Here is a 24695-nt window from a genome sequence, read left to right on the forward strand (position 1 = left end):
AATGAGAATATATGGAATTTTTAAAAGTATTTTTGGTGCTTATTTTAAAAAGTTATTTTATCTGATTGTACCTCAATTTGTTAATTGCAAGGAAAAGAATAGTTTCTGAGTTTTCTTTCTACTCTACTTCCATGATGTATGAACAGATTCCTTATTACCCTCAAGCCTATGCAATTTTTAGTACAAAAAATTTTTATTGAACTAGTTCTACCTTGAGCAGTCATAGTTAGTCTTCATGTCTTTGCTTCTCTTTTTTTAAATTAATTTTATTTTTTTTTCTCTCTCACAGTTATTGGCATGAAAAAAGTCTTTGAATGGCCATCAAAAATTCCACAGTGGTAACAGAGTTCCTTCTTTTAGGACTGACAGACCATGAAGAATTAAAAGTATTTCTTTTTATTCTTTTCCTACTGATATATGTAATTTCTTTGGTGGGAAATCTTGGTATGTTTATATTAATTCAAATCACCCCTAAACTTCATACTCCCATGTATTTTTTCCTCAGCTGTCTCTCATTTGTTGATGCTTGCTACTGTTCTGTCTCTGGACCAAAAATGCTTGTGAATTTCTTTAAACAGGCAACCATATCATTCAGTGCTTGTATACTGCAAGGTTTTTTATTTGGGGTCTTTGTTACCACTGAGGGATTTTTCCTAGCTGTGATGGCATATGACCGCTATGTGGCAATTGCTAATCCTCTGCTTTACATGGTGGTCATGACCAAAAGAGTATGTATAATCCTAGTCTTTGGGTCATGTATAGGTGGGATGATTAATTCACTGACTCACTCTATTGGCCTAGTCAAATTATCTTTTTGTGGGCCAAACATTATTAGCCATTTCTTCTGTGATGTGCCTGCAATGTTAAAACTCTCCTGCTCTGACACTTCCAGAAATGAGCTGTTGCTCCTGATATTCTCAGGAGTAATTGCCATAATTACCTTCTTGACTGTGGTTATTTCTTATATTTTCATTGTTGTTGCAATTCTTAGGATCCGCTCAACAGCTGGAAAACGTAAAGCCTTCTCTACCTGTGCTTCTCACATGATAGCTGTGACCTTGTTCTATGGATCCATAACCTTTAGTTACATTCAGCCAAGTTCCCAATATTCCATGGAACAAGAGAAAGTTGTTTCTGTGTTTTATACCTTGGTGATTCCAATGTTGAATCCTTTGATCTATAGTCTAAGGAACAAAGAGGTCAAGGATGCTGTGAAAAGGGCAAGAGAATTGAAACCATCTTTTTGTTAATGTTATCATAGTGATGCCTTCAGTCCAAAAAATAGCTAGTCATTAGAAAACTTCAAGAAAAAAATGACAAGGAATGAAATATTAGCAATGGTTGAAATATTAGAAAATAGATTCCAAAATGTCAATTCTTGGACATACTCAGAGCTCAACAAATGTAACAAATTTTTAAATTTCAGAGTGGAAAATGGAAAATAGAAGAAAAGTTGATTCAACTGGATTATCCTATAGTAGTAGAGACATTGATGGAACACAGATGTTCTATTGCTCAGTTCATTTTTTTTCCACACAGAGTTTTAGATACTTGAAACTGAAATTTTAAGAATTCTTCATATTTACTCTATAGCAATTAATTTTTTATACTCTGGTCTTTCTCACATTAATTACATACAGTTTGAGAAACAAAGAATTAAATTCACTAAAATATTAAAATATCACTTTACCAATCATACTATTAAAAAAGTAATTTCATAGTATCTCAGCATTGGAAAAAATCTTACAGAGCATCCATTCTTAAGAATAACTGTATGCTATTTGCATAGTACAACTCAAAAATTGATCTAATATCAAATTAAAGTCATCTCATTGTCTCACTATTATTGAGCAAATTCATTCTACTTTATGATGGTTCTAAGCATTAAGGAAGATTGTTGAGAAGGAAAGAACAAAATTATTGTGAAGACAATTATCCAATTTTTGTTTTATATGGTATCCATCTCTGAGGAAAAAAAAAGTGTTCTCCCTTTGGCAAAAGATGATGATTTTTTTTTCATTATTTCCCTTGATATTCTTGGTCTTTTATTCATCCAAATGAACTTTGTTATAGTGTTTTCTAATTCTGTAAAAAGTTCCTTGGTAGTTTGCTAGTTATGGTACCAAATAAGTAAATTAATTTGGGTAAAATGGTCATTTTTATTATGTTAGCTCATCCTACCCATGAGCAATCAGTGTTTTTTCTAATTGTTTAGATCTAGTTTTAATTATTTGGAAAGTGTTTTGTAGTTGTGTTCATATAATTCCTGTGTTTGTTTTGGTAGATAGATTCCTAAGTATTTTATATTGTCTTGGGTGATTTTAAATGGTGTTTCTCTTTCTACTCTTGCTGCTGTGATGTGTTGGAAATATATAGAAATGCTGATGATTTATATGCATTTATTTTGTATCCTGCAACTTTGCCAAAGTTGTTGATTATTTCTACTAGCTTTTTAGTTGATTCTCTAGGATTTTTTAAGTAGACCATCATATCATCTGCAAAGAGTGATAGCTTAGTCTCCTCATTTCCTATTTTAATACCTTCAATTTCTTTTTCTTCTCTAATTGCTACTGCTAGTGTTTCTAGTACAGTGTTAAATAATAGAGGATATTGGACATCCTTGTTTCACACCTGATCTTATTGGGAAGGCTTCTAATTTTATCTCCATTTCTTACGATGCTTGTTAATGGTTTTAGATATATACTGTTTATGTTTAGAAAATGTCCTTCTATTCCTATACTTTCTAGTGTTTTCAGTAGGAATGGGTGTTGTATTTTGTCAAAGGCTTTTTCAGCATCTATTGAGATAATCATATGTTTTTTGTTGGTTTGCTTGTTGATATGGTCAGTTATGTGGATGGTTTTCCTAATGTTGAGCCATCCTTGCATTCCTGGTATAAATCCCACCTGATCATGATGGATAACCCTCACAATCACTTGCTGGAGTCTTTTTGCTAGTATTCTATTTAATATTTTAGCATCTATGTTCATTAGGTAGATTGGTCTGTAGTTTTCTTTCTCTGTTTTTGGTCTGCCTGGCTTTGAAAAGAAAAAAAAATGTGAAGGAAGGTGGCCTAGCAGCACCAGATATTAAACTATACTATAAAGCAGTGGTCAGCAAAACAATATGGTACTGGCTAAGCGACAGAAGGGAGGATCAGTGCAATAGACTTGGGGTAAGTGATGTCAGCAAGACAGTCTATGATAAACACAAAGAGTCCAAATTTGGGACAAAAATCCATTATTTGACAAAAACTGCTGGGAAAACTGGAAAAAATATGGGAGAGATTAGGTTTAGCTCAACATCTCACACCCTACCCCAAGATAAATTCAGAATGGGTGAATGACTTGAATATAAAAAAGGAAACTGCAAGTAAATTAAGTGAACACAGAATAGTATACTTGTCAGATATATGTGAAAGGAAAAATATTTTAAAAAAACCATGCAAGAGTTAGAAAAAATTAATAATATTTAATAAATAATTTTGTAAAATAAATGTAAAATAAATAATTTTGATTACATTAAATTCAATTTTTTTTACAAACAAAAACAATGCAACCAAAATCAGAAGGGAAACAACAAATTGGGAAAAAAATCTTTATAACAGAAAACTCTGACAAAGGGCTAATTACTCAAATATATAAGAAGCTGAATCAATTGTTCCATAAAATCAAGCCATTCCCCAATCGATAAATGGGCAAAGGACATGAATAGGCAATTTTCAGACACAGAAATCAAAACTATCAATAAAAACATGAGAAAGTGTTCTAAATCTCTAAAAATTAGAGAAATGCAAATCAAAACAACTCTGAGGTATCACCTCACACCTACCAGATTAGCTAAAATGAAAGCAGGGGAGAGTAATAAATGTTAGATGGTATGTGGCAAAATTGGGACATTAATGCATTGCTGTTGCAGTAGTAAATTGATCCAACCATTCTGGATAGCAATTTGGAACTATGCCCAAGGAGTGCTAAAAGACTGCCTGCCCTTTGATCCAGGCATACTATTGCTGGGTTTGTACCCCAAAGAGATCAAAGGGAAAAAGACATGTAAAAAAATATTTATAGATGTGCTCTTTGTGTTGGCAAAAAACTGGGAAATGAAGGAATGTCCTTCAATTGGGGAATGGCCGAACAAATTGTGGTATCTATTGGTGATGGAATACTATTGTGCTCAAAAGAATAATAAACTGGAGGAATTCCACGTGAACTGGAATGACCTCCAGGAACTGATGCAGAGTGAAAGGAGCAGAGCCAGAAGAACATTGTACACAGAGTCTGATACACTGTGGTAAAATCAAATGTAATGGACTTCTGTACTAGAAGCAATGCAATAACCCAGGACAACTCTGAGGGATTTATGGAAAAGAATGCTACCCACATTCAGAGGAAGAACTACAGGAATGGAAACAGAAGAAAAACAACTGCTTGAACACATGGGTTGATGCAGACATGATTTGGGAAGTAAATTTTAAACAACCACCCTAGTACAACTATCAATAATATGAAAATAGGTCTTGATCAACGACACATGAAGAAACCAGTGGAAATGTGTATCAGTTATGGGGTTTTTTTGGGGGGAAAGAGTAAGAATATGAATCATGTAACCTTGGCAAAATGTTTTCCCCCAAAAAATTAACAAATAAATTAATTAAGGAAATAAAAAAAGAGAAATGATGCATTCATTAGAGTAGGAAAGCAAAAATGAAAGATCTAAGTTAGACTTAGGATCACAGTTAATTTGGCAGAGAAGAGGAAGCAGTCAGCTGAGCTCTCCCAACATTCCTCTCCAAATAATTTTTTTATGACTCAAACCATATTCTAGAGTGGCATATCCAAGAAAAGTCCAGGGTGATACAGTTTTCTTGTTAAAAAGAAATTAGCAGGCTAGAAAAAGGAATCTGTGACATGGAGATAGACTGACTCATGAACAAAGTATTTGAAACATCAGTAGTAGGACTAGGTGGTGTCAAAAGTATCAATAGAAACTTTGAGAAATCTGAAGTCAGAGATGTAAAGAGCAAGTGGCATATTGTCAGAAGAGATTTCAGGGGAACCTTTGCTGTGACACTAGACACAGGAATGAATTGGGTATGACATCTTCTTTGCCTATATTAACTTCCAGATCACAGTGCAAGGGTAGAGTGGAGCACATTTTGTAACATGATAGTAGGGGTTTTGAGAAGCAATTTCACTTGTGGTATGAAAGGAGTAGTAGTCCTGATGAGAAGTATTGCTTAGGGTTCCAAGTGAGTAAGGGACTGGAGAAGCTCTATTTATTGCAATCCCAAAGATCAGGTATTATTTCTGGCTAATTACTAAAGCACTGACAAGGAGAGGAGTAACACCTGTCTCTACACATCACACAATATTTTAAAAATGGAAAACTGTCAAACTCCCAGAGCTGTCACTGAAAACAGCAGTGATAGAATGTCTGAATCTTCTGTGAGGATTAAAATTAATATTCAAATACTCCTATTATAGTTAATAAGGTTATTAACATTAACTTGAAGTAAAAAGGAAACTAAAAAGCTAGAGTCAAGAGGGAACTCACCCAAGCTGTCGTATAGGCGAGAGAGAGGAGGGAGGTGTTACAGAACTATATACAAACAACATAACAACACAAACGTGAGGACAAAGGGAAAGGGATGCTGGAGGACAAAGTCCAAAGGTAAAAGATTTCTAATTAATACCTTGAAATGTTACCCTTCCTTTCCCACACAAGCAACAGAGAATGGTTTTAACATAAGTTTAAAGTCAATATATAATTTCAGAAAAAATTGGGCAAACAACAACATCCCCAATACAAATAAATTTTCTTTTGAGATAACAATGGCTTAGAGAACATAAATATTATACAAAAGTCTTTAACACTCATTGTACTATGGAGGTAATCCTGCATCCCTGTGGGTTGGTTGTGCTGGAACGAAAGTTCCACTGGCTATCACCAAAATGGAAAGACTTGTTTTGGAGAGTATGCTCCTGGCTGCAGATTGTGTCTGCTACCTGAGGACCAATTTAGAAAATATATGGTCCTGGTAATATATATTAACTTAGAACAAGATGGTCTAAAATGATGATATTAAATGCTGATAGGAATATGGAGAAACAGATTTAATATTGCATTACTAAAATAGCAGTGATTTTTATAATTTATTTACAATTTATTATTTTTATTTACAATATTTTCCCATGGTTACATGATTCATGTTCTTTCCGTCTTCCCCACACCCTCCCCTCCCTGTAGCTGATGCTCAATTCCACTGGGTTTTACATGTATCATTGATCAAGACCTATTTCCATATTATTGATAGTTGCTCATTGTACACTGGGTTTTTTTAGATATCGACCCAGATTTTTTGTTAAAAAAAAATTAAACTGTGTTCTGAGCATTGGTTTCCCTGTAATAAGATTCTATGATGGAAATGAAAAGGATGTCCTATTTTTTTCCTTAAATTAAGAGAGGCAGCATTGACTATAGACCAGATCGCTGACATTAAGGATCAGAATATCTGTTTCGAAAATTGGGTAAAAATAAGTCCAGATTGTGTACCAACACATAAATTTATTTTAATAAAGGTGTAGAAATTAGAGCCAACAAAAGTAAAATTAACATGGTAAATTCATATCAACAAAGTCATTAGCAGCACAAACTTTCTGATATCATGAAATTTGTTAAACAATATTCATATACAACAGAGTTTTATGGCATTATCATTTTACCAAAACATACTGTGTGTATATGAATGTGTGTGTGTGTGTGAGAGAGAGAGAGAGAGAGAGAGAGAGAGAGAGAGAGAGAGAGAATAATTGAAAAAGAATTCCAGACACAATATCATTACTGGTGCCATGGTTTGAGAAAATTGGAAAAGATATAACTATTATGAAAAGTAGCATTACTAATATTAATGTGATTATTATTTATGCTACTAATGGTAAAATTATAAATTACTGGTAATGAAATAAATTAAACAAATATTTGTGTACATTGTGTCAATTAATTTTACATTTAATATTATGAAAGTATAATGTTAATTTTAATGTACTAAAATATTAATGAAAGTTATTTGTGCATTTTCCCAAAATATATAAGAAGTAGGACCAATATCTTTCTTTTTAATAAGAAATGCTATATAAAATTGGAGAATCATTGCAATAATGGGTTGATAGGCCCCTATATAATTTTGGTCAACTATATTTTTCAGTTTATTCTCAGTTCTCATAATATACATTCCAAATTTTATACTTCTCTAGTAGTCTCTCTTCTAGAGTCTAAGATTCTTGCAATTCTGTTTATCATTTTTGAATGGTAAAAGGATTAATGAAAATTTGAAAATCTTGACACATATTCTAAGAAAATTATAATCATAACAATAATGATAACTATTATTTTCAATAGCATAATCATATCTGTAAACTTGCATTTTTGTCCTTTCAACAAATAGCTAAAACATAAAGTTACATATACTGTTAGTTACAATCTTCCCCTCCATGGGTTTGATGTTGATCTTGTTGATATTTTATTGTGTAAAAATCAAATAATTCAATTACAATTTAAAATTTTTTAAAGTATAGAATATTTTCTTTTTAATTTTTAAAATTATTATACAGACATTTTTTAAACCCTTGCCTTACATCTTGGCATCAATGTTGTATATTGATTCCAGGGCAGAAGAATTGTAAAGATTGAGCAATGAGGGTTAAATGACTTTCCAGTGGTCATATAGCTAGGAAGTGCCTGAGGCCAGATTTGAATCTATGACCTCCAATCTCGAAACCTGGCTCTCAATCCACTGAGCCACTTAGATGTCCCACAGGTATGATTGAGAGTTGTATTGACATAGTCCCTTCATTTCACTTCTTCCTCTTATTCTCCTGCATGCCATAAACCATTAGATTTCTTGTTTTTAATATTTTATTTCCCCGATCAGATGAAATTTAACTATTTCCAATGTACATTTTCTGAACTTGTAAGATCCAAAGTGTCTCTCTGTCCCTTCCCTTCCCCACTCTCAGAGATGATAAGCAACTTAATCTGGGTTATATACATGTGATCCTGAAAAACTTACTTCTGTATTGGTCATTATTATAAGAGAATATTTGTATAAAAATCAAAACACCAAAATAAAAACTCAAATAAACTAAAGTGAAAAAATAGCATGCTTTCATCTGCATTCTGACTCCAATAGTTCTTTCTTCAGGGGTAGATGGCATTGTTTATCATAAATCCTTCAGAATTCTCATGGATTGCTGATAGTAGCAAAGTCTTTCACAGCTGATCATCATACAACATTGTTGTTATTGTATACAATGTTTTCATGATTGTGTTTCTTTAAGTCTGTATCAGTTCATGTAGGTTTTCCCAACTTTTTCTGAAATTATTCTGCATAGTATTTCATCACCAACATATACATATACCACAATTTACACAGACATTCCTCAATTGATGGACATCCCCGCCATTTCCAGTTCTTTGCCACCACAATAAAGCTTCCATAAAAACTTTTTGTATATGTATGTCCTAACTCTTTTTATCATCTCTTTGGTATACAGATTCAGGAGTGATACTACCGGATCAATGAGAATGAATAGTTCTATAGTTCTTTGGGTATAATTCCAAACTGCCCTCCATAATGGTTGAATTAAATTACAACTCTGCCAATGATGCATTAGTGTACCAATTTTGACACATGCCTTCCAACATTTATTACTTTCCTTTACTGTCATATTGGGCAATCTGATAGACATGCAGTATTGTCTCAAAGTTTTTTTTTTAATTTGCATCTCTCTAATGAAGGATGATTTGGAACATTTTTTCATACAATCATTGTTATCTTTAATTTTCTTATGGTACACTAGTATTCCATTACCATAACATACCACAATTTGTTCAGCCATTCCCCAATCGATGGACACAAATCCTAAGTTTCTAACTATATGAAGAAAAATGCAAATATCATCTTGATTTACACTAAAGAATAAAATATAAAATAAACTAGCTACTACTATTGAAATTGTTTTCCAGAAAGAGGAAACTTTGGATAAAATAAAATATTAAAAATTATGATGTTTTTAACAAAAGATTAACTTTAAAAAAATAATTTATTTATATTATTTCTCCCTGAGATAGCTTTGTTGAAACTCCTCTAAATTATATCAAATTTTGAATGGCCAATGTGATTTCTAGACTTGCTATCTCGAAGGCTGTTCTTTTAAATTGGGACATTAATCTTTGAGAAGTTTGTCTTGCTGTTTATATTCCCACACTTCAAAATCGAAGTAAGAATTTTATATTCACTCAAGTAAAGATCAATACAATTCTCTCTGCCTGCCTTCTTGAATTTACCCTATTACATAAAGATTCCTTTCTTGAAATTACAATGATCTCTGAACATGGAAATGTTTAATTGAAAGAAATGTGTTGCTTGTGATTTTGGTGATTTCCCCATGGTCTTCAAATGATATTATTAATGATTTATTTTAGTTGTTTGTTTAAGCTTTAGCTGACCTCCAGGGAATCTGCTTCCAAGGAAAAGAAATATATAAACAACTATTTTGTGTCATAGTTGTTAAAGGAAAGCATTGCTTTCTACCTCTATAGTTAATAGTTTAGTTAGGTTGTGATTTTTCCCCCCATTCTTAAAACTCCCAGAAATCATGATTACTTTCTGCTTTCTACTACCTGGAATTCACTTCAAATTAAATTATGTCAACTAGTAATAAAATATTAAGTGATATACTGTAAGAAACTGAAACCTGGCAAATCTGAAAAAGCTAAAAATTCTACTCTTTATTTGGTAAGTGAAGTGAGTCTCTTGAAATTTCATTATATTTAATTGAATTTCAGTGAATATTTCCATGTTTTGTACTTAAAGAAAAAGTGTTTTTAAAAGTGACAAAAAAGTATGCAAGTTATACTCTTCATTCCTATCCCTAACATGGCTTTGACACTTATTAGGTCTTTGACTTAAAGCCTCTCTGGACCTCAATAACCTTATCTAGAAAATTGGGAGGAATAATGCAATTAAAATAAAATGATGCCTATGAGTGAAATTTATACATGATAATGGAAGTTTCCCTGTCCCTTATGTGATTATATAAAAAGGTTTTGTTGTTGTTGATGAAAATGATAATGACTGTGATAATAAAGGCAAATCAGCTCAAATGTTGAATTTTGCCTGGAAGGACAGAGATAAATTCTAGTGAGGATAAGAAAAAAGATTAAAAACAATTTGAGGAGGTGGGGGCAGCTGGGTAGCTCAGTGGTTTGGGAGCCAGGCCTGGAGACAGGAGGTCCTAGGTTCAAATCTGGCCTCAGACACTTCCCAGCTGTGTGACCCTGGGCAAGTCACTTGACCCCATTGCCTGCCCTTACCATTCTTCTGCCTTGGAGCCAATACACAGTATTGACTTCAAGATGGAAAGTGGGGGTTAAAAAAAAAAAAAACAATTCGAGGAGTGTGAATAGACTCAGTAGGGGAAAAATAAAGTTTGCTTATAAGATTGTCAAGTAATCTCTTTTGGCTTCATTTGCTAAAGTATTTTGAGCAACCCTATCCTCAGAATAGCTGAATACACAAACAATGAGGTGAGCCAAAGATACCTTGGTCAGAAAACATAAGATAATACTGAATTGGTGATCACAAGTCAAGTAGGTCTGAATTCCAAACCAGGAGTCTCAGACAGTTACTAGGTGTGATTGGCTTGGCTAGTTTTCTCACCTGTAAAATGAAGATGATAATGGAATCTAATATATATATATACATACACATATATATATATATATATGTATGTATGTATGTATTTGTGATACAATTTTAGAATTTAAGGTGACAAGATTAACCCATCCTGAACTACTATCTCCTCTCAAACATTCCTATGAAACAGACATTTTTCTAGAACATGCCTACTGAAGGGGAAATCACTATTTTAGATGTAGCCCATTAGAATTCTAGATGATTTTGTTAGAAGATTTTCTCCTTCAAGAAAAGTAAGTTCACCTTGTTCTGAAGACCTAGGATCAAATTCTTTCAGTGCTATGTATTATTTGTTTAACCTTAAGCAATGTACTTCTCCTTCATAAAATGAGGGCATTTGACTTTGGATAATTCCAGGTCTATGTTTTTTTTTTTTTGCTTTATGTTAGATGGTCTAATCTAATGAATATTTTTATTTTGCTTGGTGGCGACATGATGTAGCAGAAGAAAAACTATGTTTGAGTTCCAGATCTCCTATTTAGACCATATATTCCTTTAGGGGAGTAAAAAGAAACAGGGAATAAAATCCTGGATAATTTCCATTCCATTCTGATAACCTCAACAATTTCAATATTTCCTATGTAGTTCTCAAATTTACAATCTAATAGGATCAGACTGAACTACATGTCCTCTACCCTGTGAAAGAACATGGAAATGGCAATATGGGGGAAAACAATTGACCTGAAAATGAAAACACATGGGTTTAAAAAGAATCTTTGGTGCTTATTTCCTGTCACTTTACTTCACTGTTATCTCAGTTTGCTGAATGAAACATTGAAGACTAAATGATTTTTCACATTCCTTCCTTCTCTACATCATGATATGATCTAAGACGAATTTTGGTCTAAAAAGACATATTATTGGTCCACAGTGTAGGCAACTGTTATTGCTCTTTTATTTTCCAGTTGTTTGACTTTTTGTGACCCCATTTAGGTTTTTCTTGGCAAAGATATTAAAATAGTTTGCCATTTTGTTCTCCTGCTCATTTTGCAGATAAGGAAACTGATGTAAACATGGTTAAATGACTTACCTAAGATCACATAGCTAGTTTATGTCTGAATTTGGGTTTGAACTCTGATCTTCATAACTATAGGCCTACTGCTCTGTTCAAGGTACAACCTAGTTGACTAATAATTTTTCATTTCTAGACCATCTCTTACAAACTGGTCACATCTTGAGTAGTCATTGTTAGTTCTGATGTATCCATTTACTTTTTTTTTTCTCATAAGTTAATACTATTCTTATTTTCTTCCTTACAGTCATTAACATGAAAAACCTGGTGAATGGCCAAGGAGAATTCCACAGAGGTCACAGAGTTCCTCCTTTTAGGACTGACAGACCGTGAAGAATTGAAAGTGTTTCTCTTTGTGCTTATCCTAGTGATATATATCACTTCTTTGGTGGGGAATCTTGGAATGTTTATATTAATTCAAATTAGCCCTAAGCTTCATACTCCCATGTACTTTTTCCTCAGCTGCCTTTCACTTGTTGACGCTTGTTATTGTTCTGTGTTTGGACCCGAAATGCTTAAGAATTTTTTTGAGAAGACAACCATATCATTCAGTGCTTGTATATTGCAAGGTTATTTATTTGGAGTCTTTGTTACCACTGAGGGATTTTTCCTAGCAGTGATGGCATATGATCGGTATGTAGCAATTGTTAATCCATTGCTTTACATGGTTGTCATGACCAAAAGAGTTTGTGCCCTGCTGGTCATTGGGTCATTTATAGGGGGAATAAGTAATGCACTGATACACACAATTGGCTTAGTCAGATTATCCTTCTGTGGCTCAAATATCATCCACCATTTCTTCTGTGATGTCCCTGCAATGTTGAAAATCTCCTGCTCTGACACTTCCAGAAATGAATTGTTGCTCCTGATATTTTCAGGAATAATTGCCATACTCACCTTCTTGATTGTGATTATTTCTTATATCTTCATTGTTGTTTCCATTATCAGGATTCGCTCAGCAGCTGGCACACATAAGGCCTTCTCCACCTGTGCTTCACACCTTACAGCTGTGACATTGTTCTATGGCTCCCTAAGCTTTAGCTATATTCAACCAAGCTCCCAGTATTCCCTAGAACAAGAAAAAGTGGTTTCTGTGTTTTATACCATGGTGATTCCAATGCTGAACCCACTGATCTATAGCCTAAGGAATAAAGAGGTTAAGGATGCAGTGAAAAGGGCAATAGAACTGAAACCATCTTTGTGTTAGTGTTATGATTGTGATGCTTTTTTATTGAAAACTGGTTTAATAGCCACTAGAATACTTTTAGAAAAATAATTATAATCAATGGAATGTCAGAACTTGTAGAAAATATTACCCAGAATGTTAGACTTGGAATACCTTCAGAACTCAACAAATAGTTGTCAGGATAATTTTCAAAATGGTAAACTGAGTCACAAAAGAAAAGTTGATCTATCTATAGTTCCAGTCATTAGTTCAGTCAAAAATGGAATCAAAATGTTCTGTTTCCCTGTCCAATTACTCCCTTGGAGTTCTACTTGCTTTTAACTCCAAGATTTTTAGAATTGTTTATGTAATTCCTAAACCAATATCTATTTGAAGTAGGAAAAATTGAGTTAGGAATAGTCACATAGAATAAATTTAATGTGGTCCAAAGAGGAAAAAATCTTGGAATGTAATATAAGAGAGTTTGAAGGGGCTCAAAATTTAAAAAAAAATAGAATTTTGAATATGCTGATCATCGAAAGATAAACATATGTAATCAGTCCATTTCACAAATGTGTTCAATGTTTTTCCCAATTTCACACAATTAATATAGATGCGAACAGAATATAATCTAAGTTTCAGATTAAGTACCTTTGAATCAATCATTTTCCATTGGCCATTTATGCATTATCATCACCATTTTTATTACAACTTTCTGTATCAAGGAACTTGACTAATTAACCAGTAGGATCTAAACCATGATTTCATTAATCTTTAGTCTATGGGCCAAGGATGTTAAGGATGCTGTGAAAAGGACAGTACTATTAAAACTATCTATCTGTTAATGTTATAATAATGATTTCTGTCAAACAACAATCATTCCATCCATTTGACATAGGAAAACTTTGATGCAAAAGTGGATTTACAAATATCAAATGAAGGAAGAAATTTTTAGTTCAATAGTTGAAAGACAGCCCAATGACCTTGAAATATGTTTGTTTTCATTTTAAAGGGTTTTTTTTAGATTTCTTTCCAACTGTATCTATATAATTGGTATTTTGGGATTTACATTATTTTTACATTTAATTTTAATTTTTCTCTCAATTAAATAAATTGTTTTTAATTGATTTTAAATTCTTTAATTTTCTCCCTTTCCATCTCTTTTCCCTCATTAAGAAGGTAAGACATTTGATAAAGATTATATGTAGTCAGTCATCCAAAATATTTTCTTGTTACCACTGTTAAAAAAATAAAAACATGACAATAATAATGAATATAATAATAAAGAAAACTTTAAAAATATGCTTTAATCTGCATTTAGATTCCATCACTTTTTTCTTTTGAGATGGGTAGCATTTTTCCATCATAAATATTCAAAATTGTCTTAGATAATTGTACTGTTAAATATAATTAAATCATTCTTATTTCAAGCATTGTTGCTACTGGTTGTAATGTAATTTTGTCCAGGTCAATTCACTTTTCATCTGTTTGTATAATTCTCAAGTTTTTTTTTCCCTAAAAAACATCCTCGCCATTATTTTTTTTAATTTTTTCTTTTCTTCCCAATTTTAGGTAAAAAAGTAACATTCTTTATAAAAAATTAAATTCTACATTCTTTTCTACTTTCCTATCTGACCCCCTTCATTGAGAAGGCAAGTAATTTTATATAGACTATACATATGCTATCATAGAAAACATGATCCATGTTAGTGATGATGTGAAAGAAAACACAAACTCCCTCCCCACAAAAAAAAAATTATCAAGAAAAATGTTTTAAAAATATGATTTAATCTGCATCAAAACTCCATCAGTTCATTTTCTGGAAGTGTATATTTAACTTCATGAATTCTTCAGAATTTTCTAAATCATTGTATTGCTGAGAATAGCTATTATTCATATTTGATAAACATTCTATATTGTTGTTATATTGTACAACGATTTCCTGGTCTTCCTCATTTCATTTTGTATGAGCTTATGTAAGTTTTTGTTGCTTTTCTGAATTGCTGTGCTCATTATTTCCTCTAGTACAGTAATATCCCATTACAATTATATACCACAACACGTTCATCATTCCCCAATAAATGGGCATAAAATTTCCAATTTTAGCCACCACTAAAAGAGTATGTGTGTGTGTGTGTGTACTTGTACATATAGGTCATTTTCCTTTTTATTTATTTGTGTGTGTGTGTAAGAGACTTAATATTTCTATTTCTGCATCAAAAAGTATGCAGAGTTTTATAGCCTTTTGAGCATAGTTACATATTTCTCTCCAGAATGGCTAAATCACTTCACAACTCTACCAGCAGAATATTAATGTCCCACTTTCCCCACATTCCTTCTAGTATTTCTCATTTTCCTTTTCTACCATGTCATCCAATTTAATACACTTGAGGTAGTATCTAAGAGTTGCTTTAATTTGCCTTCCTCTAATCAATAATGATTTAGAATTTTTTTTCATATTATGATTGATTTTTTTCATCTAAAAACTGCCTGTTCATATCCTTTTACCATATTTAAACTGGAGAATGTCTTGTATTCTAATAAATTTCTTTCAGTTCTCTATATATTTGAGAAATGAGGTCTTTACCAGAAAAAAAAATCTGTAATTTTTTTCATCTCTTCTAATTGTGGTTGCATTTATTCTGTTTGTGCAAAAGCATTTTAATTAAAATCACTCACATAATGTCTTATAGTGTTCTCTGTCTTTTACTTGGACATAAAGTCTTTATTCACTTATCTAACAAATAAACAATTCATTGATCCACCAATTTACTTATGGTATTACCCTTTATGTCTAAAGCATATTCATTTTGCTGTCAGCTTCTGTTTTAGGTACAAGTTAATTCTATTAACATGTAGTTATGAATACTAACCATATATTTCCCTCCATTCTATTTTCCCCAATTTCTTCTTCTTCTTCTTCTCTCTCTCCTTTCACCCTATCCCTTTTCATAAGTGTTTTACTTCTGAACACCACAATTCCCAGTTGCCCTCCCTTCTATCAGTGCTCCCATTTCTCTATTCCACCTATCTCCTACTTCCCAATAGGGTAAGGTGGTGTGTGAATGAATGTTTAGGGGGAACCCCCACCTTCAAATGATATCTGGAAAGTCTCACCCAAGAGGAGTCACAGAGTCATGCATGGTAGGCAAAATTTCTGACCTGTGGTATTTAAGTCATGTGAAATGTAGGAACTAAAGTGAAACCCTGGCCAAATAGAAAATCTTAGTGAAGGGTTTAAACTAAGCTTAAAAAGCCAACAGATGAGGTATGCTCAGTCTCTCTGCCATTTTTTTCATGTCCAGGATTCATTTTCATTTTTTTCTTTTTTTTCCCTCCAAGCTCTTTTTATTTAGAATATTTTTATGGTTACATAATTTATGATTTTCCCACCCCTCTTACTTCCCCCATCATGGAGCTAACAAGAAATTCCAGTGGGTTATACATATATCATTGCTCAAAACCTATTTCCGTGTTATTCATTTTGCAATAGAGTGATCTTTTAATGTCAAAATCATAATCATATGTTCATCAAACTATGTGATCTACCATATCTTTTTCTTCTGTGTTTCTGCTCCCACAGTTCTTTCTCTGGATGTGGCTAGCATTCTTTCTCATCAGTTCCTCTGGATTGTCCTGGATCATTGCATAGCTGCTAGTAGAAAAGTCTATTACAATCAATTGTGCCACAATGTATCAGTGTTTGTGTACAATGTTCTCCTGGTTCTGCTCCTTGTGCTTTGCATCAATTCCTGGAAGTCTTTCCAGTTCACATGGAATTCCTCCAGTTCATCATTCCTTTCAGCACAATTGTATTCCATCACCATCAGATACCACAGTTTGTTCAGGCATTCCCCAATTGATGGACACTCCTTCATCCTTCTGGCCTGATTTTCTTTGTAGATCATCTTTTGCCTTCTTTACTTCATTTTCAAGCTGGCCAATTCTGGCTTTTAAGACTTTATTTTCTTGTTTTAGTTCATTTATTTCCTTCTTCAAATTGTCTTCAGCCTCCCTTGATTGCTTTTTGAGTTTTTGAAGTTCTTGAGTTAGTTGAATTTTGAGATCTTCCAAAACCTATGCCCAATTCGCTGGAGTTACTTCCTCTTCTTCTCTTTCTATTTCATTTGCTCTCTTTTTACTTCCTTGAAAGAAGCTATCAATTTCTTTTCTATTTTTCTGTTGTTTACTCATTTTTTTCCCTTTACTGTTCTACTAGTTTAAGCAGATGGATTTAATGAACTTTGATGAAAGATCTTCTCTCAGCTGGCAATGGAGGTTTGTAGTTACTTTCTCTGCAGTGTATGGGGGTGGATGTTGGAGTTCTTCTGCCCTCTGAAGACTTCTTGCCTGTACAATTGATGGGATTAAGCCTGTATTGATTGGATTAGTCTCTATTGCTTAATGTGCCCTGAGGCTAAAACCTGGAGAGGAAAAAAAAAGAAATGGGGGGACAAGATGGAGTGTTTTTGCTGAGCTGTCCAACAGTAGGGTCCCCCTGCTCTGTTCTACTGTTTCCTAGTTTTCTTTCCTCTTGAAGCCTTTTGTTCTCTATCTAAGTTTGATAAAGCCAGGCAGTCTGAGGTTTGGCTCCATGTAAGCCACCATCTTCTGTGTTCTTTTGCTGTGTTTCTCTGGCTTTCTCCTCCAGTCACCTCTCTAATGCCAGTGTTCAACTTCCTGAGTCCCATGCCAGCAAGGCCCTCTCTCCAGCCCAGTGCACCACCTGCCTAGAGATTTCAGGGGTTCCTGGAGACTCCACACACATGGGGGAGGGGTCCTGGGATTCCCCTTCTATACCCTCAGACCCAACATTTCAGGAATTTGAGCCTTTTTCTTGGTGTACCTCTTTACCTGTCCAGCAGGGTCCCCCTGCTCTGTCCCATTGTTAGATTTGGTCCTCTTTCTTCCTGAAGATCATTATTTTCTTTCTTGGTGTGGAAGAGTGAGGAGTTTTTAAGATTTTCTTGGTCTAAGCTGCCATCTTCCCAGAATTCCCTAGAATCTGGTTGGGAGAGAAGCAACATTAGGAAGGGAGAGGGCAGGGTTGGGGTAGCTTAAAAGACTGTAAATAAGAATAAGAGGGGAATAAGAAGGGAGAGGGGAGAAAGGGAAGTACAATAAGGGAGGGGATTAGGGGAACTGATTAAAGACAAAACACTGGTATAGAAGGAAATAGTGAAAGAAGAAAGGGCAGGACAAGGAGAAGGAATCAAAATGTCTGGGAATACACAGCTGATAATTATAACTCTGAATGTGAATGGGATGAACTCATTAATAAAATGGAGGCAAATAGCATAGTGGATTAGAAACCAAAATCCTACCATATGTTGTCTACAAGAAACACATGTGAGACAGATAGACATACATAGAATAAAAATGAAAGGATGGAGCAAAATCTGTTGGGCTTCAACTGAGGTAAAAAAAGGCAGGAGTTGTAATCATGATTTCTGACAGAGCCAAAGTAAAAATAGATATGGTTAAAAGAGATAGTAAAGTTAATTACATCATAATAAAAGGCAGTATAAACAATGAAGAAATATCAGTATTCAACATGTATGCACCAAACAGAATAGCATCCAAATTTCTAAAGGAGAAGCTAGTGGAGCTCAAGGACAAAATAGATAGCAAAACTATACTAGTGGGAGACCTCAACCTTCCCATATCAGTTCTAGATAAATCATACCAAAAAATAAATAAGAAAGTGATAAGAGAGGTGAATGAAATCCTAGAAAAATTAGAGTGAATAGATAGATGGAGAAAAATAAATAGGGATAAAAAATACACCTTCTTTTCAGTAGCACATGGAACATTCACAAAGATAGACCATGTGATAAGGCATAGAAACATGGCAAACAAATGCAAAAAAACAGAAATAATAAATGCAACCTTATCAGATCATAATACACTAAAATATTTATTAGTAAGAATGCATGGAGAGACAAACCAAAAACTAATTGGAAATTAAATAATATGATTCTCCTAAATAAGTTAGTGAAAGAACAAATCACAGAAACAATTAATAATTTCATTGAAGTCAATGACAATGATGAGACTTCTTACCAAAACCTTTGGGATGTAGCCAAAGCAGTTCTAAGGAGAAAATTTATATCACTGAGTGCAGATATTAACAAATTAGGGAGGGCAGAGATTAATGAATTGGGCATGCAGCTTAAAAAATTAGAAAATGAACAAATTAAAAATCCCCAGATGAAAACTAAATTAGAAATACTAAAAATCAAAGGAGAAATTAATAAAATCAAAAGTAAAAGAACTATTGAAATAATAAATAAGACTAGAAGCTAGTATTTTGAAAAAAACAGATAAAATAGACAAAGTACTGGTAAATCCAATAAAAAGAAAAGGAAAGAAGAAAACCAAATTAAAAGTATCAAAGATGAAAAGGGAGACCTCACCTCTAATGAAGAGGAAATTAAGGCAATCATCAAAAACTATTTTGCCCAATTATATGGCAATAAATATAGCAATCTTGGTGATATGGATGAATATTTACAAAAATATAAATTGCCTAGATTAATAGCAGAAGAAATAGAATACTTAAATAATCCCATATCAGAAAAAAATTAAACAAGCCATCAAAGAACTCCTTAAGGAAAAAAATGACAACTGCTTCAGGTGTCCCCAAAAGATTTTTTTTAAAAGTCATATAGGAGAGATAGAAAAAATAAACTTGGGAAAAGAAATGAGAATGAAACAAGAAAATCAATTCAAAAAGAGTCAATAGCTTGTTAAACGAAGCATAAAAATGTAAAAATATCACTGAAGAAAATAATTCTCTAAAAAAGAGAATCAGCCAAATGGAAAAGGAAGCCTAAAACTCCATTGAAGAAAATAACTTTTTAAAAAGTAGAATTGGCTACATAAAAAAAAAAAATAAAATACAAAAGCTCAACAAAGAAAAAGATATGCTAAAAACTAGAATTGTGCAAGTGGAAGCTAATGACTCCATGAGACAACAAGAAGTAATCAAACAATATCAAAAGAATAAAAAATAAAATATGGGGAAATTGTGAAACTTGTCACTGCAAAATAGCTGAGCTGGAAAATAGATTGAGGAGACATAATTTAAAAATCACTGGATTATCTAAAATCATGATCTAAAAAGAACCTGGATCATATTAAAATAAACTATCAACGAATACTGCTCTGATATTCTCCAAAAAAATACTGGAAAATAGAAGTTTTTAAATCCACTAATCTCTTCCTGAAAGACCAATATGGAAATTCTGAGGATTATTATATTCAAATTACAGAGCTCTCAGATCAAGAAGAAAATACTTTCAACAAACAAAAAAAATGATTCAAATATAGTAGACTCACAGTCACAATTACATAAGAACATGATTTTATCAGAGGGCTTAGAATGTGATACTCCGTAAAGCAGGAGCCTAGGATACCAACAAGAATAAACAAACAAGTGAAACTATGTATAATATTATTTCGTTGTGATAGTCAGATTTATTGGAAGAAAAGTCAGCAAAATATTTCTCAATAATTGCTTTAATTTCTTAATTATTGGTTATGATTTTGCCTTTTTCATTTTAATATGGATAATTTAGCTTTCATTCTTATTTTTTAAATAAAATTAACCAATGGTTTATCTATTTTATTTTTTTCACAAATAAATGTTATCTTATTTATCAATTCAATGTTTTTTTTTCCTTTCAACTTCATTTTTTTAAGATATCCAATTTGTTCTTTAATTGATGATTTAATTTTTTTTCTTTTTCTAATTTGTTCATTACAATCCCAAAAATCAGAAATAATTTCAACTAATACTTATCATTTTTTACTCAAGTCACATTTAATATGTCTCCCTGTCTGCTCTTTAGCCTCTTCCTTTTCCCACATATCCCCTCCCCCAAACTTGAAAGTGCCTCTGACATAGAACTGTCCAAAGGATAGAGATTTGTTGCCTAAGATTTTGGTGTTACCCAAAGTCCCCAAATGAGATTTTTAATTATATATTTTTGTTGTTTGTTTAAACCCTAACTGAGCTCCAGGGAATCTGTCCCCTAGCTCATGAAAAATATAAACAGGTCTCTTGTGTAACAAATATTAGAAGAAAGAATTGTTTTCTATCTCTTCTTCTAACACTTCAGTAAGATTTGAAGTGTTTTGTGCACTTTTTATGATTATGAGAAATCAAAATTACCTTTTAATTCTAACATCTAGAATTCCCTTCAGTTTCGTGTATGTCTAAAACAATAGAACTCCTTATATGATATGCTGTTATTTTTTGTGTATAGGAGCAAGATATTCTTAAAGTTAACAAAGCATTTGGAAGAAGCTGAAATTTGAAGCAATTTTTGTAAGTAAAATATATCTCATGAAATTTTCTTGTACTTCTTTTAATTTTAATAATTTTTTAGTTTAATAAAGGGTTGCAATGTGGTTAAAAAATAGAATATAGATATTAATCCCTAAAGTACTGTTTGAAGTTTGATTTTGACATTTGTCAGAAGTTTGACATAAAGTAAATGAAAAAATATTTCCGTAGGCCTCAATTTCCTTATCAGCAAATTATAACTAATAATGCTTGTAATAACTAACTCAAAGGTTTCTGTGTGGATCATATATGATAATAAATGCAAAATTTCCATATACCTTGAGGCTACATGAAAGTTGTTGTTTATGAAGAAGATGATGATGATGATGGTTGAATTGTGCCTTGAAGGACAGATAGCATTTCAAGTGGAGATGAAAAGAAAATTTAAAACAATGAGAAAAGTGTAAAGAAAGACTCAAATTGGGGGGGGGGGTAAAGGTATTTTTTCATGAAATTGTCAAGAAATCCCTTTTTGCTTTACCATAAAGGTTCACACATACTGGTGACTTAAAGACCTAAAGAGACATAATGGGATAGGCTATAGAATACTAGACTGGAAGCCAGAAAGAATTTAAAACCAGCATGAATCTTGATATCCTCATTTGTAAAGTGATTTTAATTACCTACTTAACTAGATTTGTCTTATTTCAGGGGGAAAAAAAGTTGAATTCAACTCCTGCTTTTGCTATATATGAGTTTCATTTTAAATATCACCATTAGGTCATGCCCCTTTAAATACATGTTGGTGAAATGTTGAAATTGAAAGATATAATGACCTAAGTGTTTAGAGTGAATCATAAAAAAGGAAAAAAATTAAAAGAGGTAATAAAGCTCCAACATTCTCTCCAAATTTGATAAAAATCCATTCTGTTATTCTCATGAGTAGTATGGAAGATATGAACTATAAAATTAATTATAAAATAACAGAATTCTTTAAAGGTCAATTCCTAAAAATAACCATGTGGGCACAATGTTCATGTCACATATGCTGCATGATATCATTTGCAACATTGCATTTTAATTTATTGCTATTATTAAGCTTTCAGATGATAGAACCCTTTGTGAATTGAGAATGCACTAAAATATAAGGCTTTAGCCAGCATCAAAAATGATCTTGACAAGCTAATACCATCTATTGATTTGAAATCAACTAAATCAAGTGGGAGTAAACATAAAATACTCTGGGGGAATATATTAATTTCTCAAGGAAAAGAATGGAGCAAACATAGTAAGAGAGAAGTTTCTCAGGAAAAAAATGAAAGGTAAGAATAGGGAAATTAAAGAATAGCAAAGTCAGTATAAGTACAATTAGCATGTAATTAGGTAGTCAAAAAAGCAGATTCTCCCAAATATGATCTTAATATTTTGACTGAATGAATAGTCTTATTTGAAATGGAGATTATTTTAGTCCCACTACACTTTCCCTAATTCAAACCACATCTGGAATTTTATAATCATTCTGAGCACCACGTTTTAGGAATAATACTAATAAAGCTTAAGCCCATACAAAGAAACTTGACTAAGGTGGGAAAGGGGTTTAGTATCTTTTCTTCTAAAAATTAGATGAAAAAACTAGAAGTCTAGATAAGAATAGACTTTATGTTTATATGCTAGCTCATTCAAGTACTTAAAGGATTGTCCTATGAAAGAAATATTAGGAATCTTCTGCTTGACATTTAAAGTTTTCACTATGGAAAATTGATGGGAATTAGAAAGGGAGTAATTCAAACTCATTATGAGGAAAAACAAAAGATCTTTATGAAAACTAGAGCTGTATAATGTTGGAATGAATTGCTCAAGGAAATAGTCTATACTCCTTTATTTGTGAATCCCCATTCTAAATGCAGAGGAATGACTATCATTTATGTTGTAGAAATTATCAAAGATGTCTATAATAGTATTAATTATCTATTTTTTCTTAAATATCTTGAACTCCTTTTATTGTTCTTTCCTGTGGATTCAAAGGATAAATATTGTCCCAGACAAAGGAGAATTCATCAAATAATTTCCTTTGACTAGAAATACACTTATTTTTAATAGGCTCATAAAGTGCAAAAATTAATAGATATTGAGTTTGAAGGAAACTTTGAGGTAATAAAGTATATTCTCAGAATAATGATATGTTAAAGACATCCTCAGTGGCAAAAATGAGACTAATTTGATACTCATTACCCAAATCCAAGGTTCTTTCCCATGTAAAGTGAAACTTTTCTAGCTTTCATTTCAATCCTAACTAGGAAAAATAATAAAATAAATTCTTAGTCTGACATAAAGTTCTACTTCTTATATTCCCCTCATTCTTCACCTCTAAATCCAATTATTTTCTCTTTTCCCAGTTAAATGGTACATAAGAAAGTACACAGGAGAAGAACTTGAATAGTGGAATTTTGCTTTAGTTTACCTACTTAGGTCTTTGAGCAAGTAATTTCATCTTTTGGGGCTTCAGTTTCTTCATCTATATAATGAAAGTTTGGATTCTATGATGTTTCAAATCTTTGACACCATGAGCTTTTGATCACCTAACTTCTAAGGTCTTTTTTTTTCCAGTTCTGATATTCAATGTTCTAAGGCAGGGGTCAGCAATATATGGCTCTCGAGTCATATCTGGCTCTTTTGAGGGCCAGATATGGCTCTTTCTGCAAGAGCCATAAAGTCAATTTTTTTTTCAGGTGCTGTTACAGGAGCGCGCACTGTGAGCACTGTACAGCTCTCATGAAATTACATTTTAAAAAATGTGGCGTTTATGGCTCTCATGGCCAAAAAGGTTGCTGACCCCTGTTCTAAGGTAAATCCCAGCTGCAATGTTTTGTTTTCAAATTCACTTGAGTGGTAATATTCCTTCCATGTCTGACCCATTAAAATTCTTTCAGGTGAGAACTTGATCACTCCTAAAAGGAGTAAACCAGTAAAAGAAACTTCTGTTGATTTTCCCTTTACAGAACCATAGCTGAGTTAAATCTGCTTCATAAAGTGGCGATAAGGGTGTTGGAAACTCTCAAAATACATTTAATGAACTACTTTAAGAACCCCTGTCCTCATTGGACCTGAAAACCCAAACAATGAGGTAAATCTTGAATATCTGGCTAGAAATCATACTGAAAAAGGCATTGACTTAGTCATCTCAATTTAGGAAGATTTGAATTAAGATCTACTTTCAGACAATTGCAAGTTGTATGACCCTTGGCTAGTCATTTAGACTCTGGTCGAGTTTTTTCACATGTAAACTGGGGGTGGTAATTATGTGTACTTCCCAGGGTTCTTTTGAGAGAAAAAATGGGAATTACTTATGTAAAGTATTTTTCACATCATAAGTACATGTGTGTAGACACATAAATATACACATAAATATATGTGATGGAATGGGATGTATATAAATATATGTATGCAATATTTTAAAAGTTATAATGTA

At 32.7% G+C, this 24695-nt stretch overlaps 2 protein-coding genes across 2 annotated transcripts; both read left to right on the forward strand.

Annotated features, from left to right (window-relative positions):
- The first annotated feature begins 314 nt into the window (after positions 1-314).
- Positions 315-1250, forward strand: LOC123252015 (olfactory receptor 1052-like). Its single transcript, XM_044681355.1, has one exon. It carries the CDS (start codon positions 315-317, stop codon positions 1248-1250), a length of 936 nt encoding a protein of 311 aa, XP_044537290.1.
- A 10792-nt stretch (positions 1251-12042) lies between these two features.
- LOC123252003 (olfactory receptor 1052-like) lies at positions 12043-12978 on the forward strand. Its single transcript, XM_044681343.1, has one exon. It carries the CDS (start codon positions 12043-12045, stop codon positions 12976-12978), a length of 936 nt encoding a protein of 311 aa, XP_044537278.1.
- The last annotated feature ends 11717 nt before the right edge of the window (positions 12979-24695 follow it).

This window comes from Gracilinanus agilis, chromosome 6 (genome assembly GCF_016433145.1).
Source record: "Gracilinanus agilis isolate LMUSP501 chromosome 6, AgileGrace, whole genome shotgun sequence".
Lineage (NCBI taxonomy): Eukaryota > Metazoa > Chordata > Mammalia > Didelphimorphia > Didelphidae > Gracilinanus > Gracilinanus agilis.